The sequence below is a fragment of the Daldinia childiae genome (genome assembly GCF_008694065.1).
Source record: "Daldinia childiae strain JS-1345 chromosome Unknown Scaffold2, whole genome shotgun sequence".
In the NCBI taxonomy this organism is placed as follows: Eukaryota; Fungi; Ascomycota; class Sordariomycetes; order Xylariales; family Hypoxylaceae; genus Daldinia; species Daldinia childiae.
Genome location: NW_022984643.1, coordinates 2394967 through 2418063, shown reverse-complemented (window position 1 = coordinate 2418063; position 23097 = coordinate 2394967). Strand labels below are relative to the sequence as shown.

The 23097-nt window shown below is 45.9% G+C and overlaps 5 protein-coding genes across 5 annotated transcripts; 3 read left to right on the top strand and 2 right to left on the bottom strand.

Annotated features, from left to right (window-relative positions):
* Window positions 1-2364: 2364 nt before the first annotated feature.
* GL218_01560 (Sister chromatid cohesion protein pds5) lies at window positions 2365-7014 on the top strand (the record flags this gene model as incomplete). The annotated part of the gene is made up of 3 exons (XM_033578034.1): window positions 2365-2703; window positions 2775-6215; window positions 6283-7014. 3 exons carry the CDS (start codon window positions 2365-2367, stop codon window positions 7012-7014), a joined length of 4512 nt encoding a protein of 1503 aa, XP_033438294.1.
* A 1239-nt stretch (window positions 7015-8253) lies between these two features.
* On the bottom strand, window positions 8254-9476 carry GL218_01559 (mRNA-capping enzyme subunit alpha; the record flags this gene model as incomplete). Its single annotated transcript, XM_033578033.1, has 2 exons — window positions 8254-9226; window positions 9304-9476. The coding sequence occupies 2 exons, from the start codon at window positions 9474-9476 to the stop codon at window positions 8254-8256; spliced, it is 1146 nt and encodes a 381-aa protein (XP_033439122.1).
* Window positions 9477-10766: 1290 nt separating this feature from the next.
* On the bottom strand, window positions 10767-13149 carry GL218_01558 (SWI/SNF chromatin-remodeling complex subunit snf5; the record flags this gene model as incomplete). Its single annotated transcript, XM_033578032.1, has 2 exons — window positions 10767-11102; window positions 11260-13149. The coding sequence occupies 2 exons, from the start codon at window positions 13147-13149 to the stop codon at window positions 10767-10769; spliced, it is 2226 nt and encodes a 741-aa protein (XP_033439123.1).
* Window positions 13150-14032: 883 nt separating this feature from the next.
* On the top strand, window positions 14033-15585 carry GL218_01557 (Curved DNA-binding protein; the record flags this gene model as incomplete). Its single annotated transcript, XM_033578031.1, has 4 exons — window positions 14033-14054; window positions 14222-14407; window positions 14484-15305; window positions 15356-15585. 4 exons carry the CDS (start codon window positions 14033-14035, stop codon window positions 15583-15585), a joined length of 1260 nt encoding a protein of 419 aa, XP_033438806.1.
* A 1588-nt stretch (window positions 15586-17173) lies between these two features.
* Window positions 17174-19174, top strand: GL218_01556 (putative phd-finger domain-containing protein; the record flags this gene model as incomplete). The annotated part of the gene is made up of 1 exon (XM_033578030.1): window positions 17174-19174. One exon carries the CDS (start codon window positions 17174-17176, stop codon window positions 19172-19174), a length of 2001 nt encoding a protein of 666 aa, XP_033438855.1.
* Between the last annotated feature and the right edge of the window lie 3923 nt (window positions 19175-23097).

Genomic DNA, 23097 nt, shown 5'->3' with positions numbered 1-23097 from the left:
CGATTGATTGAGACTCATGATGTATATAAACATAAAAGAATAACGGTATTGTAAAATGTCAAAGAGAAAGAAATAGGGGTAGAAGTGTGTAGATAATAGGAAGGTTAGTAAGGAGTGTGTTGTGGATGGACAAACAATATGTTGTACAGTGGTATGCCATTAGGCAGACAAGATACAAGATCATGCGACCGGGAAAAGAATAAAGAAATTAAAAGACTTACCGGTCTTTTGAACAGTGTTTGAAGTTTGCGATACTGATAAGCACCTATCGGAGGAACAAAATCCACAAGAGGGTTAACTAGTTTTGATATGAGTAACTGATATAGGAGAGGGGGCAAAGGAAGGTCAATATGAAGTAAGGGTAGGTAGTTGAAGAAATAAATAAGGGTTTGGGTTGAGAGTGATTGGTGTAAAGAAACTTTGTGAAAAGGAAAGGAAAAGGAAAAGAGGGCGACGTGTTAAGAATCGAGTTGTATATATGACGCGAAGGCGGGGAAGGTAGAGCGCGATGAGGGTGAGGGCGTATGTACGGCAGAAACGCGAGTAGTAGTTGGAGGTAGAATGAACAAGAGAGGTAAATTAACAATAGAAAGATGTACTTACGATATTGAGGGAGAATATTAGTGTATCCTTTAATCCGGAGGTCAACAAACTTGGGAAAGATAAACGAGTGATGGATTTGTTGAAGGCGGACTGGTAAAAGAAGGGAAGGTTGAAGAAAGGTAGACTCTTCTGAATTAAATATGTGTAGGATGTAAAAGAAAGAATAAAAGTTTAGAAGTAGAATTCGGAAAGTCGACTTGATTAAATATTGTTGTGCGGGATGGCAGGCTGATTCTTGTAGGCGTCGGCGTGGTCCGTGAACCTTCCCTTCTTGTTTGGAAGGAACTGAAATTGGGTACGTGAGGTGTAAGTATTTGGTTTCTAGGTACACCACATTAATTGGACCAATGAAATATATTATTATTATTCTGTTTCTATGTGACCTTCCCTTAATCACTCGGGCAAATCACCTGAGTGGTTGATTTTCAGACGAAGAGCAAACTTGCACAATCAGCCTACTTACATACCTGGAAAGAACGCTAGGCGCTACATATGGACTGTTAAGTAGGTAGCCAGCTGTAGCCTGACGATAATGGATATCTAGCCTAGTAACCGTACCATCTAACCGTTGCCAGCCCTAAAAGACGGAAAATGGCTAATATAGCAATAATACATGACTTGTCACTGGGCTACAAATTCCTCGGAGTACCAGATCAAGTACTAAGAGTTACATAAATATGTATATACGTATCTTAGCAATGTGATTTATTATCTAATAATTCTGTTCTAGAGATATAGCTATATCGATCATGAACCATCTCCAAGTCTTGATTTTACGACTCTTGATAGTAGACAGGTACATCTTCACATGAAAGGATCACAGTTAACTATATGAAATTTAATACCACAATAGCAGATTTCAAATTGAAATATTTAATTTACAGGTTGATCGGAATGTAGTAGTAATGGGAGCGAATAAGTGTTGATATTGTTTGATTTCACGATGTGAGGTTCAAGGATCACTAGAGCCTCAAGTACAATAAAGGTACAAGCGTAAGGCAGAGATGAAGTACATCTAGTAGGTACCTCTACGTAGTTACCTTCTACATACGTTATGTAAGAAGTCACAAATATGTCGATGATCATATCAGTTGGTCCAAGCGCCCGTTCGCACCTGCTCATATGGAAATCGTTAGTGATATGCACTAACAATATGATGCAGCTTGGCATCGTACCTTCTTTAGTACGTGTTTTTTTAAGGTTCGTACCTCAGAGATGTACATACTAATTCTGCCCCATACCCACTATTCTGATTGAAATTCCGATTAGAATCACGGCCGGGGTGAAGCGCGTATACAAAGATACATAGAAACAGGTTATGTAACAAGGTCAGGTCAAGTGCAAGGACGCCACACGCGACGCTGCAAATTGATTGATTGACCCTGCCAGAGCCCGTCGCGTAACACCTCCCCGATAAAAGACCATCTCATCGTCAAAAGTCCTTCCCGGCATTTGTCCCACCAATCTGCCAATGTTTCTAATTCCTCCCCTCCACTTGACCACACATCTTCACCGTCTTCTTTTTTCGGAGAACTTTTTATTCCTGGTTTAATTACTTTCATTTTCAATTACTGCGCGCCTTCATTCATTACCCGCATCGTTCTCTTTCGCGCCCCACTCCTCACGGACGAGACGAGACGAGTCGAGACGAGACCAGTTCCAAATCGTATACTCCGAATTTCCTACCTTATACTACCTGCTACCATATATACAATACCTCGACCGTATTCATACGGCATTGGTATTTATCTCTAATCTAGTATGGCTCGTCGTAGGGACGAGGTCCCAGAGGAGGAGGACCAAGAAATGGAAGAGGAGCTTGTGACGCTCCAATTCGATGAGCCTTTATCATGGCGCGCGGGAAAGCCAATCGCAACTGGCGAGCTTCTACGACGTCTAGAAAAGCTTTCTAAGGAATTAGTTGATTTGGACCAAGAAACTATTGACAAAGAGTCACTAAATCATGTTGCGAAAGAGCTAGCTTCACCTAACCTACTTACCCATAGGGAAGCTGGAGTGAAAGCCTTTGCCGCAGCCTGCCTAGTAGACATACTAAAACTATGCGCCCCGGAAGCCCCATTCACACCGAAGCAGCTCAAGGTTCGTTTAGAAATACTATTTGCATTAATATGATTGTCCTTGTTCTGACTGTTATATTTTCTCGCTTATAGGAAATATTTACCCTCTTTGTCAAAACCATCCTCCCTGCTCTCTGGGATCCGAGTAACGCGTATAATACACAACACAAGTACGTCCTCACGTCTCTTGCCGAAGTCAAGAGCATCCTCTTGATCAACGATGTTACAAATGCAGAGGAGCTTTTACTTCACCTTTTTTCGTCCTTTTTCGATGGTGTTTCGGGGTCGTCAAAAGCAGCGTCGGGAGAGCAAGTCGCCAAGGATGTCGAGTTTCACATGACGGATATTCTGGTGACTTTAGTTGAAGAAAGTCCTTCTCTTCCGCCAGCTGTACTAGATGTTATTATGGCACAATTTTTACGAGCGGCGCCCCCAGGAGGTCATAAGGAGAAAGCAGACGCCAATGGCAAGCAAACCACTCTTCTGCCCAAAGAGGAGCCCGAGGCATATGTCATGGCTAAAACGGTGTGTAATTCATGCCCAGAGAAGATGGCACGCTATGTAGGCCAATACTTTAGTGAAGTAATTATGGACGTCTCTGGAAATAATGGAAATGCCAACGGACATAGGGATGATGACGATTCGGATAATGATGATGGTACCGCGGGCCCTTCAGAGTCTGATTTTAAGGAGTTGCGAAAGGCTCACCAACTTCTGCGCGAGCTTTGGCGAGCAGCACCCACGGTATTACCCAACGTCATACCCCAAGTTGATGCTGAGCTTTCTGCCGATAATATTCAACTACGTTTGTTAGCAACTGAGACCTTAGGGGATATGATATCTGGAATTGGTGCTGCTGGACCACCTCCCTCCCCGGATCTCGACCCGGCAGCATATCCGCCTCTTAAGCTGAACGACGAGGTTCCTGACCATCCCGCCACAAGCATTCTCACTACCCCAATATCTCCCCTATCCTTCGCACAAACACATTCTCAAGCATTCCACAATTTTGTTGGCAGGAGAAACGACAAATCTCCTTTAATCCGGGCAGCATGGACAATAACTGCAGGTTACATCGTCTCGACATCTGCGGGCAACATCGGGCTCAGCCGGGAGGACGAATCAGTATTCGTCAATGGCTTGCGAGATAAATTGACCGACAACGACGAGAAAGTTCGACTAGCTGCTGTAAAGGCCATCGAAACTTTCAGCTTCCGTGATATCGTCACTAAGTTAGCCGCCGCTGGGGGTGTGACCAAGGAGGGCACAGTGCTGTTTACTCTCGCAGATCGTTGTCGAGATAAAAGGTCGTCTATTCGTGTCGAAGCAATGGCCCTTCTAGGCAAACTCTGGGCGGTGGGCAGTGGTGAATTAGCAACCGGGCAAGAATTGGTTACTTCAGCATTGTCTGGTATCCCTACCCGCATATTCAACACGTTTTACGCAAATGATTTAGAACTAAACGTTTTATTGGAACGTGTCGTATTCGAATGTCTCATCCCCCTATCTTTCCCTCCGCCTCCCAAGGCGAAAGGGTCCAAGTCGTCAAACGGAAACTCTCAGTCCCAGTCGGCTGTTGATTCTGGTTATGACCAAGATAGGATTCGTGCCGAAAGGATCCTGCTACTCGTGAAAGATCTGGATAGCAATGCTAGAAGGGCTTTCAACGCATTGCAAGCACGGCAACCCCAGTTTTCAAAGGTGTTGGAAAATTTAGTTCGCCAGTGCGATGCATTCAACGGAGGGAATCCAGAGGGAAACGCAGATGGAATCAATCAAAATCTCAAAAAGACGATCCAATACTTATGCCAGTTCCTCCCCGATGCAATCAAAGTCGAGGCAGATCTACACAACTTTGCCAATTGGCACGACCGTCGCTGTTACCAGCTAATTAAGTTTGCAGTCTCTGCGGAGAGCGATTTTAAGACGGTGCATAGAGCCGTTAAGGAATTTGTCAAGAGGGTCCAAGGCTCACCGAAGCCTCATATGTTGGACACTCTATTGCCTCTTCTTTACCGCTCCGCCTACATTGTGTTGAATAAAAGCCATCTCTCGACCTACATGGACTGTTCGAAGAGCGACAAAGATGGGCTTGGAGCGGCTGCTCAGGAGATTACCACCGAGATTTCCCAAAACAATCCAGACTTGTTCAAGACACACGTTGGGCAGCTTTGTAAAGACCTGGCAGATGGCGCGCCAACCACTGATCGGACAAACGAGACTACGATGGTCGAGACGTTGAAAGCCTGCTCCTCGTATTCGAAAAAGTATCCCAATGAACTTCCAGATGACCGCAAGTTTATTCAAGCTCTAATGAATTATGCGTTGCACGGAGAGCCGGCCAAAGCCGCAAAATACGCAGTCAACGTCATGATGGCTAGAAAAGATGACAGAAGTATGGTTTCAGCGACAGACTTACTACAAAGGATCATGAAGAATTGGGAATATAATTCGCCTCATTTCCTAACCAAACTTGCGGCTGTCAGCCAGCTAGAGCTTCTAGCACCCAAGGTGACAGCGGATGCCAACGATCAAATCATTGACACAGCGCTAGAGGATATACTACTTAAAGTTCGTACAGACGCTAAAGAATCAGACCCTGAGTGGGTTGCCGATTCTGAACTTGATGAGGAGTGCCAAGTCAAATGTTGGGCACTCAAACTAGTAGTCAATCGCCTTCGGGGTATTCGAGATCTAGAAGAGGCAAAAGAGTTAGCCGTACCAGTCTTCAAGCTTCTTCGAAGTCTCCTAAAGCAAGCTGGTGAATTATGCAAGACTAAGGATACCCCTAAACATCACAAAGCCCGCTTGCGGCTGCTTGCTGGCCAGCTCTTTTTAAAATTATGTACCTCGAAGCACTTGGAGGAAATATTTTCGCATGCCGACTTTAACCAACTGGCCTTCTTAACTCAAGACCCAAGCGCTATGGTCCGTCGCCTATTTGTTGAGAAACTCCAGAAGTATCTCGTACAAAATAAGCTGCGACCTCGATTCTACACCATGATCTTTTTGACGGCCTTCGAACCGGATGTGGCTTTCAAGAGTCAGATTGAAACGTGGATACGGTCTAGGGCTCGCTTCTTCCGAGATGTCAAACAAAACGTCATGGAATCGACAATGGGCAGGTTGATATCCTTATTGGCTCATCACCCAGATTACGGAACCGAAGTAGACGACTTGATAGACCATGCCAGATACCTGCTATATTATATCAGTAACATTGCTACAGAAGCTAATTTTGGAATGATATTTAAATACGCCGAACGCGTAAAGCAGACTAGGGATGGCATTGCCCCTACAGAGAGCGAAAGACTTTATGTCATCAGTGATCTCGCCCAGAGCATCCTAAGAAAATGGCAGGAAAAGAAGAATTGGACTTTCCAGGCATATTCTGGCAAGGTTGGCTTACCTATAGGACTCTATACAGCGCTTCCTAGCCATAGCGTAGCGCAAGAGATTGCCGAGAAGCAATACCTTCCAGAAGGACTTGACGAACAGTTGGACGACTTATTAAAATCAGTAGATAAGAAAAAGGTACAGTCACAAAACATTAACATATCCTTTAGTATTTGTGTTTCGAGCTGACATTATTGGTTTGCAGAAGCGTAGAGGTGCAGACGAACGTGCTGAAGGACAACCTGCCTCGAAAAGGGTTAGGACAACAGTGCCAAAGTCCGGCACGAAACCAAGAACAACCCCGAAGGTTACAAAATCCTCATCAAAAAGACCTGCTGTTAAATCCGCGAAGAGTTCATCAAAGTCTAAGAAAGCTGCTGCGTCATCGTCGCCCGCCGCAGATTCTGCGGACCGTAGGCGTAGTGGCCGGTCAAAGAAGAACTCTTCATATATTGAGCGAGATTCGTCAGAAGATGACGAAGACATGCTTGCGGGTGTAGCGGCATGGGACTACTATGACGGCAGCGGAAATCCTGTACAGAACGAAGATCAAGATTCTTCAGAGTTGTCTGACCTTGAGGAAGAAGAACCTGAGGCCGAGCCTGTAACCGAAAAGGGAGAAGCAGATGAACCCGAGGGAGACGAAAGCGAGCTTAGCGATGTTAATGATGAAGAGGAGGAAGCTCCTCCATCGTCACCGCCGCCGAGAACGAACGGGAGGAAAAGTCGTGCCACTGCTACCTCATCTCCCGTTTCGAAGACCAAGGTTCTAGCCTCACGACCTGCTGTAAAAGAGAGTAAGGCCAAAGGCAAGTCACCTGCTACATCCAAAGCAAAAGCGAAACCGGTTCCCAAGGCCAGGCCCGTTAGCACTCGATCTACGAGATCAAGGAGAGCTGCGACACAAGATGAAGATGAGGGTGGAGGTTCTGAATAAGGCGGCAGGCCCATAACTACAAACCGAACTCAACAGGTTGGCTGTTGCGTGGGCACGAGTGCAATAGAAGAGGCACTGGGGTTTGGAGGAGAAAATCCTAACTGATATGCGAAGTGGAATTTACAGCTCATGATTCGTCTCCGGGTTTATGTCCTCTCTCCAGCTTGTAGGAGTAGCAGCTCCGGATCGTAAGATGAAAATACGATAACGAGATAGGTGGTTAATCCAGGGTCAGGTTCGCGGATGAGGTCTTTTGACTTACTGTTGTTGTTTTATTGCTTTCTGTTAAAATACCTTCAACCTCCTTTTTATACCCTTGTTCGTGTAGGGAGAAGAGAAGATCATATAATGAAAATTCCTTGCCATGGTGCGGTGATTTCGAGCTTCCCTTCGTTATCTTGGGTTGCGTGCGTAACGGTTAAGTGTAGTTGTAATACGACAGTGGATATATATGATGTTGCAAAATGCTATGCTCAGGGGTATGGAGTGCTTTACTCTTATTGGCGTATTTCTACCCAAGTTTCTATAAAAGTCCCGAGCATGTATTAACGCAATGGTGCGGAAACATAAAGGTGTCTTGGTCCGACTTCTAGACTTCTAGATATTCCTACTAGGAGGAGAGTGTGTTAGTTATAGTTAATCCAGTCAGTCTGGAGGGAAATAAAAGGAAACTGGTAAAAAGTAAATATTGATTACGTCTTATATGATATCAATGTGTATAATACGATGACCACTTGCTGAACTATTTATGCCTAGCGAAAATAGCCATGGATGTAAGTACCAGAATAATGGCGTATTAAGCAGTTATAACCACAACTCAGGCAGAGATTCGAATAATGAGCTAGACCACGCCACAGTATCATATGGTATCTATCGCACTTATTTATGCTATACAGGAGCACCTCAGCAACACGATGGATATTGGTAGAAGAAACACTGTAATTTCTACCTATCGAAGAGTCTAACCTAGATGCTTTTCAAGTCGCTAAACAAGAACCATATTCTCCAAACTCCATCCGGACCACACGTCTTGTGGCTTTCCTAACCTGGGTGCCGTGTTATTATGTGGTATCGTCATCTGTAGTCCAATAACCTCCGCCTCTCTAGGTTGTACATATTAGAAATAAAAGCAAAAGGCTTGTCGTGCTTTGGCCAAGAATTGCTACATGCCAAGGGATAACAAGGAGAGGGACTGTAAATGTCCTTTCTAAACATTCGGGTGGTATTTACCACATACACTCATTTTCGAACCTTCTCCCGAGCTTTCCAGTTGTCCCGCACACTCTTGCTGTGATTTAGAAGCTCCTCGCGAGTTACACCGTCCTGGATACTCTCCATAACGCTATTAACGACGGAGATGTGATTCCCATCTGATTTGTCGTCCCGGAACCGGTAGAAACGCCATCTTTTTTGGCTATCCATATATACTTCTACTACTCGCTCGTCCAAAGCTTCATTCAGTCCTTTTAGGATCTCCCACTCGTCATCTTCTAGGTGTAGCGTATCAAATATATGATATTGATTACTACCGTGATTTGCCAGTAGGTCTACCGCAGGTGTACTATCGTAGTCGACGAAGGGCTCTGTAATGCCCTCGGCTCGCTCTTGCTCGTCCGGCTCAACTAAGGGGAACCTCAGCTTCCACCGGAAATCAACGGTATTCTCATCGGCATCCTTCCACTTTAAAATGTGTGGATCGGTACCGGGTTTGTACTCGCTATGTAGAGCCGTAAATATTAAGCCGTCGTTTTCATGCTTCAGATTCTTAATTACATCCTCGAAAATCATGCGAATACCGTATGCCATTTGCATAGACTTTAGATCAATGAAGAAAGGCTGGTATTGTCTCTCCTCGGGGAAGTCATCGAGTAGTTTCTTATATGGTTTAAAGACTTGTTCCTGAAAGTAGCCCAACCGCTTTGAGAGCTCTCGCGACATCAACGATTGACCGTCTAATGCGAGACAGTCGAAAACTAGGTATCGAGGCTCCTGGCGCCCATCGCTTAGGGTGTCTAGAACTAGTTCTCCATCTAGAACAGTTCCCCTATGGAAGGCTTGATGGTTCCCTGGGAGGGGAAAGTGTAGTGAACCATCTTTAATATACCAATAATCATTTTTACGATCGATCAAGTAATGACTCTCTTGGCCGTTTTCGTCGGCGGCTAGGTATAGTAGATATCGAATGCCATCTGATTTCTCGCATACATAATAACTACAGAGCAAGACACATACGTTAGACCCTTAAAACGATAACTGTACATAAGTTATAGAATAGAACTATGCACTCACTCTTCTCTCATTAGCTCATCTAGGTGTTTTCTCGTAAAGCTCACGGGTTGCGCGCCGGGAAACGCGGTCGAGTTGCGATGAAGAATGCTGGCTACTTCCTGGCGCAGTTTGGCAGCTATGTCGCCCGGAACTTTCATGCCTGGCTCATCGATAGATTGTATAGGTAAATTCATGGTGGGCGACGTAAGAGCTTAAGGAAGATAAGACGAGGCGAATCGCGATGTAAAGATTGGAAGATGTAGTGAGTGTTTGTTTCGACGGGCGACGCGATGCGACACGGTAGTAAAGGTAAAGGTAAAGGTAAAAAAAAGGAAATATTAAGAAGAGGTTGTGTAAAGAGAATGAAGGAGCACATTCACGTAATAAGCGAACTTCATTTCATTAAGTCGTCGTCTGTATCAGAAGTTGCTATCGAAAATATGTCCATCGCAAACTTAAAAACGTAACGTACATAAGGGAAAGTGGTATGCTATATGTATTGCTACACCGCGGAAAGAACAAGGCTGCGAAACTCTAATGAGAATTGCGCCGCCATGAGCCTTATCGACCTTATCGAAGGTCGATCCCTGCAGGAGATGGCCAAGTGACCCACTAAGCCATATATGCCAAGCCTTTTCTCAGCCAAATTGGGTTTAACCGGTTGTTTAAGGGGGCTAAAATTCTATGATCACTATACAAGGTAGGTTAGGTAGTGTATGTATGTATACCAAGGTTATGCAACTAACTTGATCTGTGTACCTTAATGCATTGTGAATGGAGCTTTCTCGAGTCCAATATAATCCGTCGGAGACATTTTTTACGCTCAAACTTTTAAAAATTATTATGGGAAACTGATAAGTAAATGATAAGTAATTGATAAGTAATTGATAAGTAATTGATAAGTAAATGTTCAATAAATGATAAGAAATTGATAAGAGTTTCCGACGGATTCTACCGTGCGAGCCTGCGAGCACGTGAAAACGCTTGCGCGAGCTTGCGAGTGCATGCGTTTTCCTAAATTTTATCCAATATACAGATTCTATAAGTACATGGGCGGTTAATACATAAAGTATAAACTTGCTCAAAGGTAACTTAGAAATACCTATCATCTCATATAACAAGTAGCCATTAGACAAGTTCTCGAACAGACCTAATTCGTACTCGACCTCATATCTTTGGCTAAACTAACTATCGAAACAACTAGTTGTTTTCAACATGGGGCGTCTCTATCAAGAGAAAACTTATTATACGGCGCTGAGAGCTGATATTAATACAAACTCCGCGCTTCCCCCTTGCAAATTTTAATAACTCCCTGTAGTAACTAACCAGTACCAAACTGGCCGAGGCGCATATCTAAAGGGGCCGTTTGGGAAGGATAATATTCTCCAATCCGTAACTCCGCACTATGTCTTATAAAGATCTTGAATTCCTAGGTTCTTCTGCTCACATTTCACCTCTTTACATATGCCATGCATCGTTTATGTTCACGAGACTCCGCCCGCCTTGCCTTCCGACGCCAGCCGGAGCTCGACCTTCTCTTTATGTACCTTATTCTTAAGATGGACCTCGAAGTTTGAAGCTGATATGTCTGGTCCCGGTGTGTACAGCTTACCCGGGCAATCGAGACACCGGATCCGCGGGAGGAAATAAAATCGCACGTGCGGGGGAATCGGTTCGCCTTGCTGAGGTAGAGGGACAGGCGCGCCCGTGTTAGAATCGACTGAGCTATACCGCATGATTCCTTCAAACCTGTCGTTGGCATACGCCGGCTCTTGTTTGAACTTCTCCAGTGCCGTGACGAGCCATGCGGGAGGAGGGGGCTGTTAGAGGTTGTGAGTATGAGCGCCAGATGAGATAAAAAAAAAGGGGGGGTGGGTCCTGCTAAGTCATAGATCGTGGTTACAGATCATAACGACTGCTGGAGAATCTGAAGATCGAGGAATTAAGGTATTGGGATGGGTGGGGAATATGTCTTACGGGAACTGGGGGAGGCGCCCCGGCTATCGATGCAGGGGCTTCAACTCGGCCAATTTGTCCTGGTGGTATAACATTGGAAGGGGTTGTCGCAATGGCTGCTGATGTCGAGGCGTTCGGAGTAGAAGGAGGAGGAGGCATGCTATTCGATACAGAGGCACTATGGGCACGGGCATGGGATTGAGATGGTGTCTGTGATCTGCCTGGTGTATTTTGCTTCAACCTAGGATCGCGTAATAAAATCTTCCGTAATCTCTCTTTATTCATAACCCTAAGCGTCACCTGGAGTTGTTGGGGTTCTTCGGTGTCTTCCCTAGTTAGTTCACGCCCAAATCTTCTTGATGTCCGGGTTTCGTGGTGATGTATCGTGGCTTCGGGGGTTTCGGATCGGCCGAGGTTCGCCATCCGCTGCTGTGCAGCAGTTGCAGCACCTCTCATACCTCTCGTTCTCGCCGTACCGGTTAACTGTGAAGCAGCAGGAGAATCGGGACCCGAATCATCACTTTCATCGGAATCTGATATATCGCCGTCACGTGCTCCGGGACCTCTCCTCCTGCCTGTGCTTGCGCCTGGCGCACCCGCGACTCGCTTATAAAGTCTGCTCTCTTCTACGTTTTCTGCCGCACCAGGTAGTGTAGAGGAGACAACAAGAGTTCGAATTGTTCTCTGTCTCTCCTTTAGATCTGGTAGAGTAGGTCCTCCTCGTCTATTTATGGATCTCTTTTGTCTTCTTTGCTCTCGGGAGAATACCATCTCATTCCGTTCTAGGTCCGCCTCGCTGAGCTCATATAGATACGGAGCGTATTCCTTAGCCTGTTGCTGCGGCCGGAACACGGAGGGCAACGGTGATGGGAGAAAAGCCATGATTAAATCTGGGTCCTCAATTGGTCTGCCGTCAAATGGGTGTCCTATACTGTATAAGCTCCGTGTGAAAAGCTGCGTCTGCTCTCGAATGCAATGAGCAATGGCTGTGGTGAACTCTCCAGAGAGTGCAAGGTCCTTGGCCATGCTCGCCGCAAATTCCTCGGGCGAGTTGAGAGGGTTATTGATCTCCCATTCGAACTGGTCTACTAAGGTATGCTGCCCAATGGTGATGTTAAGCTTGACTAATATTCTCATCTCGTCATTCTTCCAAGCTGAGTAAGGTAACTCGGGGTCTAACGCATCTTCGTCGGAGAATACAAAGGGGTAAAAGTCGTTGAGTTGCTCGTGCATCTGCTGCACAACCTGCTCAAATACGGGTTGAGCGGCAGGCGCCTTGAGTCCCATATCTTCTACTAAATGCGCTGCGAATAGATCAGCACCGACAATTCTCTCATGGAGATTCCATGTGAAGGTGTCGCGTAACTTGATCTTGTCCCAATCTACATCTAGCCGGACGGGAACTAACTCTTCATGCTGCTCGGCCTGCTGCTTCATATCCTTCCTCTTCCATTTGAGAGGCGGCGCTTGTCGCTTACCCGGCCTGAGTTTCTGAGCTGGATACATCAATCGCGACTGTTGTCCGATCTCTGTTCTCCCATTACCATAACCACTGTAGCCCTCTCCGAAAAGTCTACTAGGTGTAAACCATGCTCTGTATTCGTTTCGTAAAAGCTTATAGTCGTTGATCATTTTAAATTGGTATTTGTTATGCTCGTTTTGCCGGTCTTTGTCGCTAACCATAGCAGCAGAGTGTATGTGGTCCCGGGCAATAGCCTGTCCTATCAGTATCTGTTTGAAGGTATCTTTGTCGCGACCCAAATGAGCGCCGATGTGTGAATCGTCCGGCGCATCTGATCTATTTTTAGGAGTAGATGTAGAAGAACGATCTGGTTTGGATAAAGAGACCGCGCCGGCAGCAGAACCGGCAGCGCTCGTTAAGGCCGGTTCTGCATCCTGTTGAGTTGCCATAACTAGTTTTAAAATATCACATAGAGTGAGATATCCCAGGCGAAACTTGACGATGATAGAGGAGCGTTTTCAATTTGTCGATCTGTTCTCCTACTATCCTGTCTAATCTCGTCTTGTATTGTAGACGACGAATGTAATTGCGGATTGGCGCTGAAGTACACGGGGACGCGGGGACGGTATCGGAAATATTCAGGCAGATCATTGATTGCGCGCCGTAGTTGTGATGTTGTTGTTGTGCTGTCGCGATAAATTATTTAATAGGCGCTCAACTTTTTTTAGGAGAGTAGAACGTCTTGACCGTGGCTGATGAAGCGACCGCAACGGAAGAAGGCTGGACACGCGACGGACCGCGACCAAATGAATTAAAGGAACATTTATTTTCGCACTCTCTGCAGCTAAATCACAAGTACCTTACTAAAAAAGTACCTGACTAAAAACTGTCTAGGTGCTAGTGCTAAGCTAAACGTCCGTGCGTTTGTAACATAAGCAGATAAGCAACATAATATACCACTTAATACATAATTTATTATATTTCATATGATAAATTCAACTATAGAGTATTATTATAACTCGATTTCCGCCTTTCATCGCAACAAGCCTAACGGCGGTCCGGGCACACGGACCTGCAGCCCTGAACTAAATGTAGAGTAAAGAACGTCACCAGCCCAAAGGTTGCTGCTGCCCCTCTCTCTTATTACTCGCACTCGCACAAAGCCCCGCAGTTAACGAAAATACCAAAATACCTTAACCTGCCTTACCTATTCCCACTTCTTACTACCTCAAGCTCTTCTTACCTCAAGCTTCACCTTATTACCATAAACTAGAAGCCAACCCAATTCCTTTCCAACCAGTAATAGACAACATAATTGACTGCGTGGTAAATATGTCTGACGAAAAGGATACCGGTTCGTTTATCAATTTCTAATATTTTCCTTTCCTTCTCTTCTCTTAAAAGCTTTATGTGAAATACCCCGCCATCGGTTCTGTCCGAATTGAATCTTCCTCGGGGTATTATGTCGGACCTCACGAGACTCGGTAAACTCGAGTAATAGCTAATTTATATAACCCATAGACTATTCGCTGGCAAATCCAGATACCCTCACCAAGTATAGGGTCGCAGCTACTATATCGGAGAAAGTTCTTGCCGCCGTATCCAAGTTATGTGTTGCGGGCGAGAAGGTTGTCACTATCTGCCAGAAAGGAGACAAGCTCATTGAAGAAGAGGTTACTAAAGTCTACCGCACAACTAAGCTTAAGGGTAAGTGTCTAAGGTCATCAGATAATACACAGACCTTCCGTACACTCAAATATTTGCTTATGTCATACATATATAGGCTTTTCCCACCCCACGACTGTCTCTCCGGCTTCATACGTGACACCCTATACTCCCTTGGCATCCGACAGCGCCGAAGCGAATGTCGAACTTCAGGCAGGTGAACCCGTAAAGATCCAGCTTGGTGCGCAGATAGACGGATTTGGTTCCATCGTCTGTGACACAATTATCGTTCCGCCGAAGGAGGGAGCAGAAGATGTCATCACCGGTCGCTCTGCCGACTTAATACTCGCCACGTATTACGCCAATGAGCTCCTCCTACGTCTCTTGGTCCCCCCTGGATTATTAACAGCCGGAAGTGATGAGGAGAAGGTGAAAGCTGCTGCAGTGAAACCTCCTACTCAGACTAAGATTACCTCTCTCTTGGACAAGGTTGCTAAGAGTTACGAGTGCAACCTGGTAGAGAGCACAACCTCCTGGTTATTCGACCGCAATGATATTGAAGGCAAGAAGAAGATTGTGATCGCCCCCGCAGAAGGTACTAAGGGAGAAGGTTTCCCTGAAATAGGCGAGGTATGGGGTGTAGAGATGGGCTTGAGTCTGGGTTCTGGTAAAGTCAAAACGATTGACCAGCGGGCAACGCTACTCCGCCGCACGAACAATACATACATCCTGAAGTCGCAGACCGCACGCAAGACGTTGTCTACTATCCAGAGCAAATTTGGTCACTTCCCTTTCAGCTTGAGACAACTCGAGGAGGAAGGTGGAGATACCAAGTACAAGGTCGGAGTGTACGAAGGCGTTCGTCAAGGCGTGCTACGACAGTATGAGCTGGTTGGTGACAAGGATAGCGCCCAAGTGGCCCGATTATTAACTACGCTCGGTACGTCGAAAAACTAATTATTAACCTTCTTATTGCTAACGATAAGGAAGCCGTTACCAAAAATGGTATTACGAAACTCGGTGCGCCACCCGCACTAGATCTAAGCAAGTTCCAGACGGATAAGAAGATTACCGATGAGGAGATTCTCAAGATCCTAGAGCAGCCCCTGAGCAAGAATAAGGGAAAGAGCAAGAACAAGAAGAAGAAGAAGCCCGCAAAGAAGGCCGCTAAGGCGAAGGATGGAGACGCCGAGGAGAGCGAGGATGAGAGCGAGGAGTAGGCCTGTCTATAGCACAGACTCTTCCGGCGGCAGGTATTAAGCGAACCGACAGTGCCTTGATCACAGGTGACACTACGCCAGGCGAATAGCGTGGGCTCCGAATTGCTTCGTTTATCGATTCGATATGACTTGCGTGCCTATCCAGTTCGGCATTCTGGCGTGTTGCTTCGAGCCACACAGGGCGGCCTGGCGCAGAAAAATGCATAATGGGCTCTACGCAGTCAAAGGAAAACTGTTTACATAGGACTCAGCTTATGTGTTATTAGTCTCCATAGAGGGAAAAAAAAGAAACCAAAAGAGAAAAATATTTGAGCTGAGATATATTGAGATACGTGTCACATATGCAAAATTTATCCTAACTGGAAGCCTCTCTACTGGTATGAGAAAGCTTGACAACGCACCGATCCTACACTGACTACATCTGCCTTTGACTATGTAATGCCTAAGTAGCATAACACTAATAAAAATAGGAGGCAAAGTTGACAGTGATTATTACACTTGGATGCCGCGGCGGGTTTAAGAGGCAGACCTCTAGGCTCGGGAGTAAGACAGTGTTATTCTCACCTAGATAGGTACCTTCTGATTCCGTATGTGAGTCAGAATCCCGAGCTCCCGGGTGGCGTGATCATCTTTAAGGCAACAAAAAAATAGGGAAGGGGATAGATGCAGCAGGAAAGGTGGGGAGAAATAGTTGGGGGTGGAAATCTTGAGGTGTCCTTTGAAAAGGGGCATGTGATGAGTAAGTAGGAATGATTAAATCGGAAAGGAGAACTTTCCTACTTATTTTTTTTAAAAAGTGAAGGGATATATGGTGAATTCAGGGGGAGTAAGAAGAAAGCAAGGGTAGGAAAACTAGAAGTATAAAAAATACCATGAAATTGAAATTTGAAGGGTAAAATATATAAAGAAGAGTAAAAAAAAAAAAAGCCCATAGGAAAAAAAGAAACAAAGCTATAAAGAGTATACAATTTCTCTTGATAATAGGTAATGTAGTTAAATGATTTAACATAGGGATTTACGAATAAGTAGAAGGAACTAGAGTGATAATAGTAAGCGTTAAGCATTAAGTATTAAGCACAGTAGGCCAGGCGGGTTTAGGGGGGGTGTACAGTACAATAGCATTGCCCCGGGTAGCGTATGTTATTGCCCCTGGTCGTGCTGGTCGTGGCGGGCCACCGTCCACTCCGAATTTTGGAGCTCTGGAATCTCGCATAACCCTCCCTTCGCCCTACCGCGTAGGACAAACACCATCATCAAAAAAGCGCGACGTGATCCTATTACCGTTGGATCCAGCGTAAAATAAAAGTGAGTGCGAATTTATCAATATCTAAAGAGTATGAATCTAATACTTTTATAGTTACTGTACAATTAATTCAATACTGTGTCGCGCAGTGCTGAGCGCAGCGAGGTCCAGGCAAAAGGGGTGTTACAACCCCCCTCCCCTAAAATCCTAAAAAAAATCAGTCGAGAGAGAAAAAAACGCGAGAAGGAGGCATAAATGGCTTCCAACCACAAACCCATCCGTTCTCGGTTCTCCAGTCCGTTACATTCGAGTTCGCCTTCCGGTTATAATGGTCAAAGAACATTCATGCAAAGGTGGCTCGAACCACCAGTGCAGAACAAAGCCAGTTTCCAGGAGGCAGGACTGATTAGAGGCGGAGTGGTGGAAAACATGGCTCCTCTTGGTACATTACCAAAGGCGGCTATGCATAAGAAATCACCTGTAAATGGAGAGGCAATGCCAACTCCTCCGGTGAAGACGCGGATTGTTTTAAAGAAACCATACGTTACTCCGACAGTTGCGACAGTTGCGACAGTTGCGGCAGTTACGGCAGTTACGGAGAGGGTACCGAGCAGAAGAGAAGAATCGGCCGAAGAGGCGGGTGCTGAGGGTATTGAGGTGGATATGGTGGACGCAGTGGATGCAGTGGATGCGGCACCATTATCGCCATTATCCCAGCCTCTCCTTCCAATTTCAATTATGGATGATGGAGAAGATGAAGATTATGTGCCTAAAAAATCAAAGGTGCGACCAACTTTCAACCAGGTCAATCAAGTCAATCAAGTTGACCAAGTCAACCAAATCGACCAAGTCACCCCTAGCAACGCATCAAGAAGACATTCTTCTAGGCGACGAAGTGCACGAACCAGCCCTACGCCAGTTGATTCATCACCTTTTAACATTCACCACGCAACCATAACAACAAATACGCCTACAATTTCATCTCCTCATTTTCATCCTCCTGTTTCTATTCTAAATCATCGTGAACCCGACAAAGAATTTGCAGATAAAGTTGTCGAGGCTGCAGTAGACGAGGCTCTTAGGCATTATCGCTACCCCACAGCCTGGGCACTTCGTCTACTTTATGATGAAAATTCATCTGACCCTCATTTTGTGTCTATGATTGAAGATATTTATCATCAACGAGCAGACATAGATACGATCAAAGAATTCAACAGGCTTGTATCCGACAAGAAAAAGGACGGTAAAAAAGATAACAAAGGCTGTTACTATTTTGTGCCTCCGTCGACGGGTAGCCGCTTTACGCCTCACAAGCCGAAGCCTGCACCTTATGCAGAATTGGTCAAAATGGATCTAAGCATTCTTCCTGAAGACACGCCTGACGAGCATGTCAGTAAGAAAGTAAAGCTTGATCTTGATGAAGATTTTGATCAAAATGAAGATGGCATAGCAAACCAAGGCAGCAACCTTTCCATTCAACTCAAAGCAAATGGAATCAGCCGTCCTAAAGGTCTCACAAGCACCAAGTCACCACAAAAATCACCACGAAAGTCACCAAAGTCGCGAAAACAGCGATCAGGATCTGTTAGCAGCTCATCATCTCTATCTTCAGTTCCTGATGATGTACCTGATGACTATGAAGAATACATGGATCAGGTGGATGACAACCTGGGTGTCGCGCGTCCCATAGCTGCCGAGCCAAATAATGCGCAAATCCCGGCAGGCTCAAGCCAGCCAATCAGCAGCCACCAGAAGAAACCCGCCGCGAAAAAGAAGAATGGTGCATCACCCAAGCATCCGCCCTCACAAAACACTACCCGTTCACACCCTCCCTCCCGTGATTCGAGTATGCCCGCTGTTGTTACTGCTAACGGTTCTCCCCATCCACCCCATCACCATCAGAACAAGCAACAAACATCTACCAACTTGAAGTTTACGAGCAGATTTGGAGAAGTAGATGATTCTGATCTACTTGTTCGTAAAAAGTTGAGCAAGAAGTTGGAGAATACTAGTACCACTAAGGACATTTGCGAAGATAGCTTCATCCGCCAGCCCCTTGACTTTGACGATCTACCTTTCGAGCTGGCTATTCCGCCCCCGCCTCCGCCTCCACATGCAGCGGAACAGAGCCGCTCGTCTCGGACGCCAGCTTTGAGCTCGCGAGCTGCCAGGGCGGCTAAGAGACATCATGACGACCTTGATGATTCCATCTCACCTACTGCGCTGTCATTCAGAGCTGCCGATCTGGAGCCTCCATCCTCAGCTCGCGGTTCGCGTGCTGCGACGCCTTCTAACCCTCGCTCCAACAAGAAGCCCAGAGCAGGATTGCGCGTGAAGAATTCGTGAGTTACCTTTCCTCACCCCCTCCCCCCTAATCTATTGCTGTGTTGTGTGTTTTGTTTTGTTGCGTTGCGTTGTGTTGTAATGTTGTTTTAATTATCACAGCTTGGTCCGACCGAATGAGGTGTGCTGTCACAAAGCAAGGCCCAGCCAAGTGGCGATGTGGCACCACATGATTTCATATCGGGCCAAACTTAATTCCTACGTGGAATCCTTTTACTTTACTCGCGAGGTCTATATCTACGTTGCAAGGGAGAATTCACTAACCAACGCTTATTATACATGATAGACCGATGAAAAAGAAGGGCACTTCTGCGGGAATTCCTCGTAGTAATGGTGATCGGCCGAGTCCTGTGGGTAACGGACCGCCGCACAACCAGGTAAGCAAAAAAATTATATCCTCATTACCTCCATTCTCTACGGACGTAGACAATCGCGCTTCTCGTCCTATATACCATGTGCGTTTGTGCGACTTTATTCCGCGGCGGGCCAAGGGAGGCTTAGCCCTAGGAATGCAAACGCGCGAATTCGGAGCGGTGGCGATTGGATCCTCTTGGTTCCCGCTTGGACCCGAAACTGTTGCATCAGCTATCCGCGACATGTGTCCATATGCTGACGAGATCCGCTAGGACGAAAATGACGACTCCTGCTATACCTGTGGGGGTAATGGTGAACTGGTCTGCTGTGATGGGTGCAATTATTCTTTCCATTTCCTATGCATAGATCCTCCGATGGACGAAGGCCGCATGCCTGATGAATGGTATTGCAACGAATGCAAGTATCGTCAATGCCCACCTTTCAGCGAGCACGATGGGCCCTTGCGTTCCCTATTCACCGTTCTAGACAGGAAGAACCCTAGGGCGTTTCGTCTTCCTGAGGACATTAGAGATCTATTCGAGGGTGTTCGGACGGGGCCTGAGGGCGAGTATGAGGAGATTGCCCCTCCTAAGCCTAAGTAAGTTTAAATTGCCCTGCTTATTATGTCTACCCGGCTAATGCGTTCCCCTTCTAGAACGAATAAGAAGGGTGTCGATGAACCCTTTGACTTCTTCAAGGTCAGAAATGCGGATGGCGCAGTACTTTGTCACCATTGCCAGAAGGGAGTATCAGATAACCGTCCCATTATTCCTTGCTCGGTATGCGGGCTTAATTGGCATCTTGAATGCTTAGATCCGCCTCTGGCCGTCCCGCCCGTTCCTCGGACCTGGCGCTGCCCTTGCCACGTTGACGACATGCTTAGTGAGCTACCTCAAAGACTGGCACCGGCACATCGCCACCGCAAGATCAAGAATGCACCAGTCATCGAGCAGAGCTACGGTAGAGGGATGGCCAACGACGGTTGGATAGAGATCGAGAACGACGATAGCGAAGATGATGCAGATGCTTGGCGACGGCACAAGGGCTTTGGCCAGATCCACCGACTATCTGCAAAGGGCATCAAACAGGATTTCATCTCCCGGTAAGATAATTCCAAGACACGTTTTTTTTTTTTTTTTCAACTAACAAGATGCTAATCTATGAAACAGTATACGCCAGAACCGCCAACAAAGCTCTACCCGGGTTGGTACGTCTAGCCCTGCTCCTGCAGTTCAATCCAAAGCATGGACTCTTCAGGAGCAGCAAGCGGCATTGAACCTTGCTCAGCTGGCTGGCGGTCCTAACGATGGTCTCAGTATATTACACGAAGCCATGATAGTAAGTCGGACTATATATCCTTTGTTCATATTGTGAGGCTAATAATGTATACAGTCCCAAGCTAGTCCTAGTGTTCTTTCCCTCATGGCAGCCGGGGATGCTACACGCATTGCCGCTGGTGGTCTGTCCTCAGTTGACACTGCTAGTCTCGAGGCTATGCTTCTTCAAGCGGATTCCATGAGAGAGGCTATCCGCCAGACTCTGCAGGGCAGAAATCAGCATAGTTCAGAAAGTACTGCGGACGAAGCATCACGCGAAGATACGAAGCCCTTGATACCTTTTTCAAACGAGAGCCCCGAAGACGACAAGACTGTTGTTGCAGATGATAAGAACTACACTCCGAGTAAAGACGCCACTCGTGACTCTGACGATCATGATCGCAAGCCTACTACCGATGATTCTACAATGCAGATCGACTAAAAAATGTCGTCCCTCTGTACGCCGCGCACGCTTTTGCTTTTGCAATGTTTTACGTTTCATTTTAAATGGTCGCAGCAGAATCTTGTCTGCCCTAGGCCATGAAATCATATGGATTTCGATACCCGCGAACCGAGCATGAAAGATATCGAAGCTTCGTATTCATGGTATCAAATCGTACTAATTTTCTTTACTCCATCAATATGATTTGACGGAAATTGCATTAATTTCATTCGCATTATGATATGGCGATTCTCAGTTATCGGGTTTCCTTGGAAGCCGTTGGAAACGAATTTGCAAGAGAGGTGATTTTTACCACCTGAGCTTTTCAAGTCCCTACGCATTTGCAAACGGATACTATATCCACTGGAACCCTGTTTGAAATGGGGTCCATTTCAACTCTGGACATGATCACGGGTCACAGTGCATCATGCCTTCAACATCATCTCAAAGGCGATAATGGAAGACTGAAAGATGGTCTTCGCCGGCCTCAATTTGTGTATTTTTACTCAGGGCGAGGAGACCGAATACGCGTGCAGTCAGGCAAGGGCAGGGAGGAGTGCCATTAGTAGGAGCAGGCAAATCAAGAAGCTCTCGAGATGTTAAGGAATTCTTTTCGGCCGATTCATTCATCCTGTTCATATTTGCAAGCCCTCGGTTAACATAGATTTTGGTTTCTTTTCGACACAACCTTCGCAGGCTGGCCCAGTCCAGAGGAAAGCAACCGGAGAAGAAATAGCTCGGCGAGTGTGAATTAGGTCTAGGGATTTTTTTTTCTCTTCGTTGACCTAATTCTCTTGTTTTTTTGTTTTTATTCCATTTGCCCGGCCGGTCTCTCGACAATATTTTCTCGTCTCTCCTTTTCTTGGAGCCCTCAAAAAAAAAGAAAATAAGACAAGAACAAGCAAGAGAAAGCCAAAACCCCATGCGAGTGGACAGGCGGATCGCGGATCGGCGTTTACGTGAGGGGAGGGAAAACTGGATCGTTGCACTTAGAGAGCTAGCTTTACCTAGTAACTATAGTCGCCTGTTCGTATACTAGGTAGTAGGAAACGCAGATTTTTTTTCTCTCCCCGTAGTTCCCAGACTTCTATTGTGTTGACTGGTTTTTAATAAGTGACTGGTCTATCTAGCGTATATCGCTACTGCTACTAAGAAGACTTAAAAACAAGACAAGCTGGTAGTATAAATCTATTGTGGCTGGCTAACTAACTAATCATGCAGTATGATCGATGCTTAGAAGGTGTCTATCTATAACTGTAGATATTCTAAGTAAATAACCTTGGCTAGTTCTACGAGACGAGCAAGCAAGCAAGCAAGCAAACCGGTGGGTGTCTTGTCTCGGGGTACGCCAGCAAAGGGAAAAAAAAAATCCAACGGGATCTACACCGAGTTCCGTAATCCCGAGTCCCGGCGGGCTGGACTGGGCCCAAATCGAGATGGCAGGTTAGTCAACTCAACTACTCAAGTCATCTATCTATGGATCCGTCGCCGCTACATAGTACCTAGGTTAGGTAGGATGTTACGAGTTAATATGTATACGTCAGCCAGAGAGACAGAGAGGCGGAAAGGGATGGATGTCTTGCTGATTTTTGACCCACCCACTGTAAAGCAGCCACGTCAGCTCGACAGGACGTATAATGATGAATAGCATAATATAAATGGATGATATGATATAATCTAGTGTATAAACACGCAAATGTTTGATTGTGATAAGGGGGTTGGGATAGGAGTAATTTATTGTTGACTTATGTACCCAAGCATATATATATATATATACCTAGGTATATATCTGTGTATGTGTCTATCTGCAACTC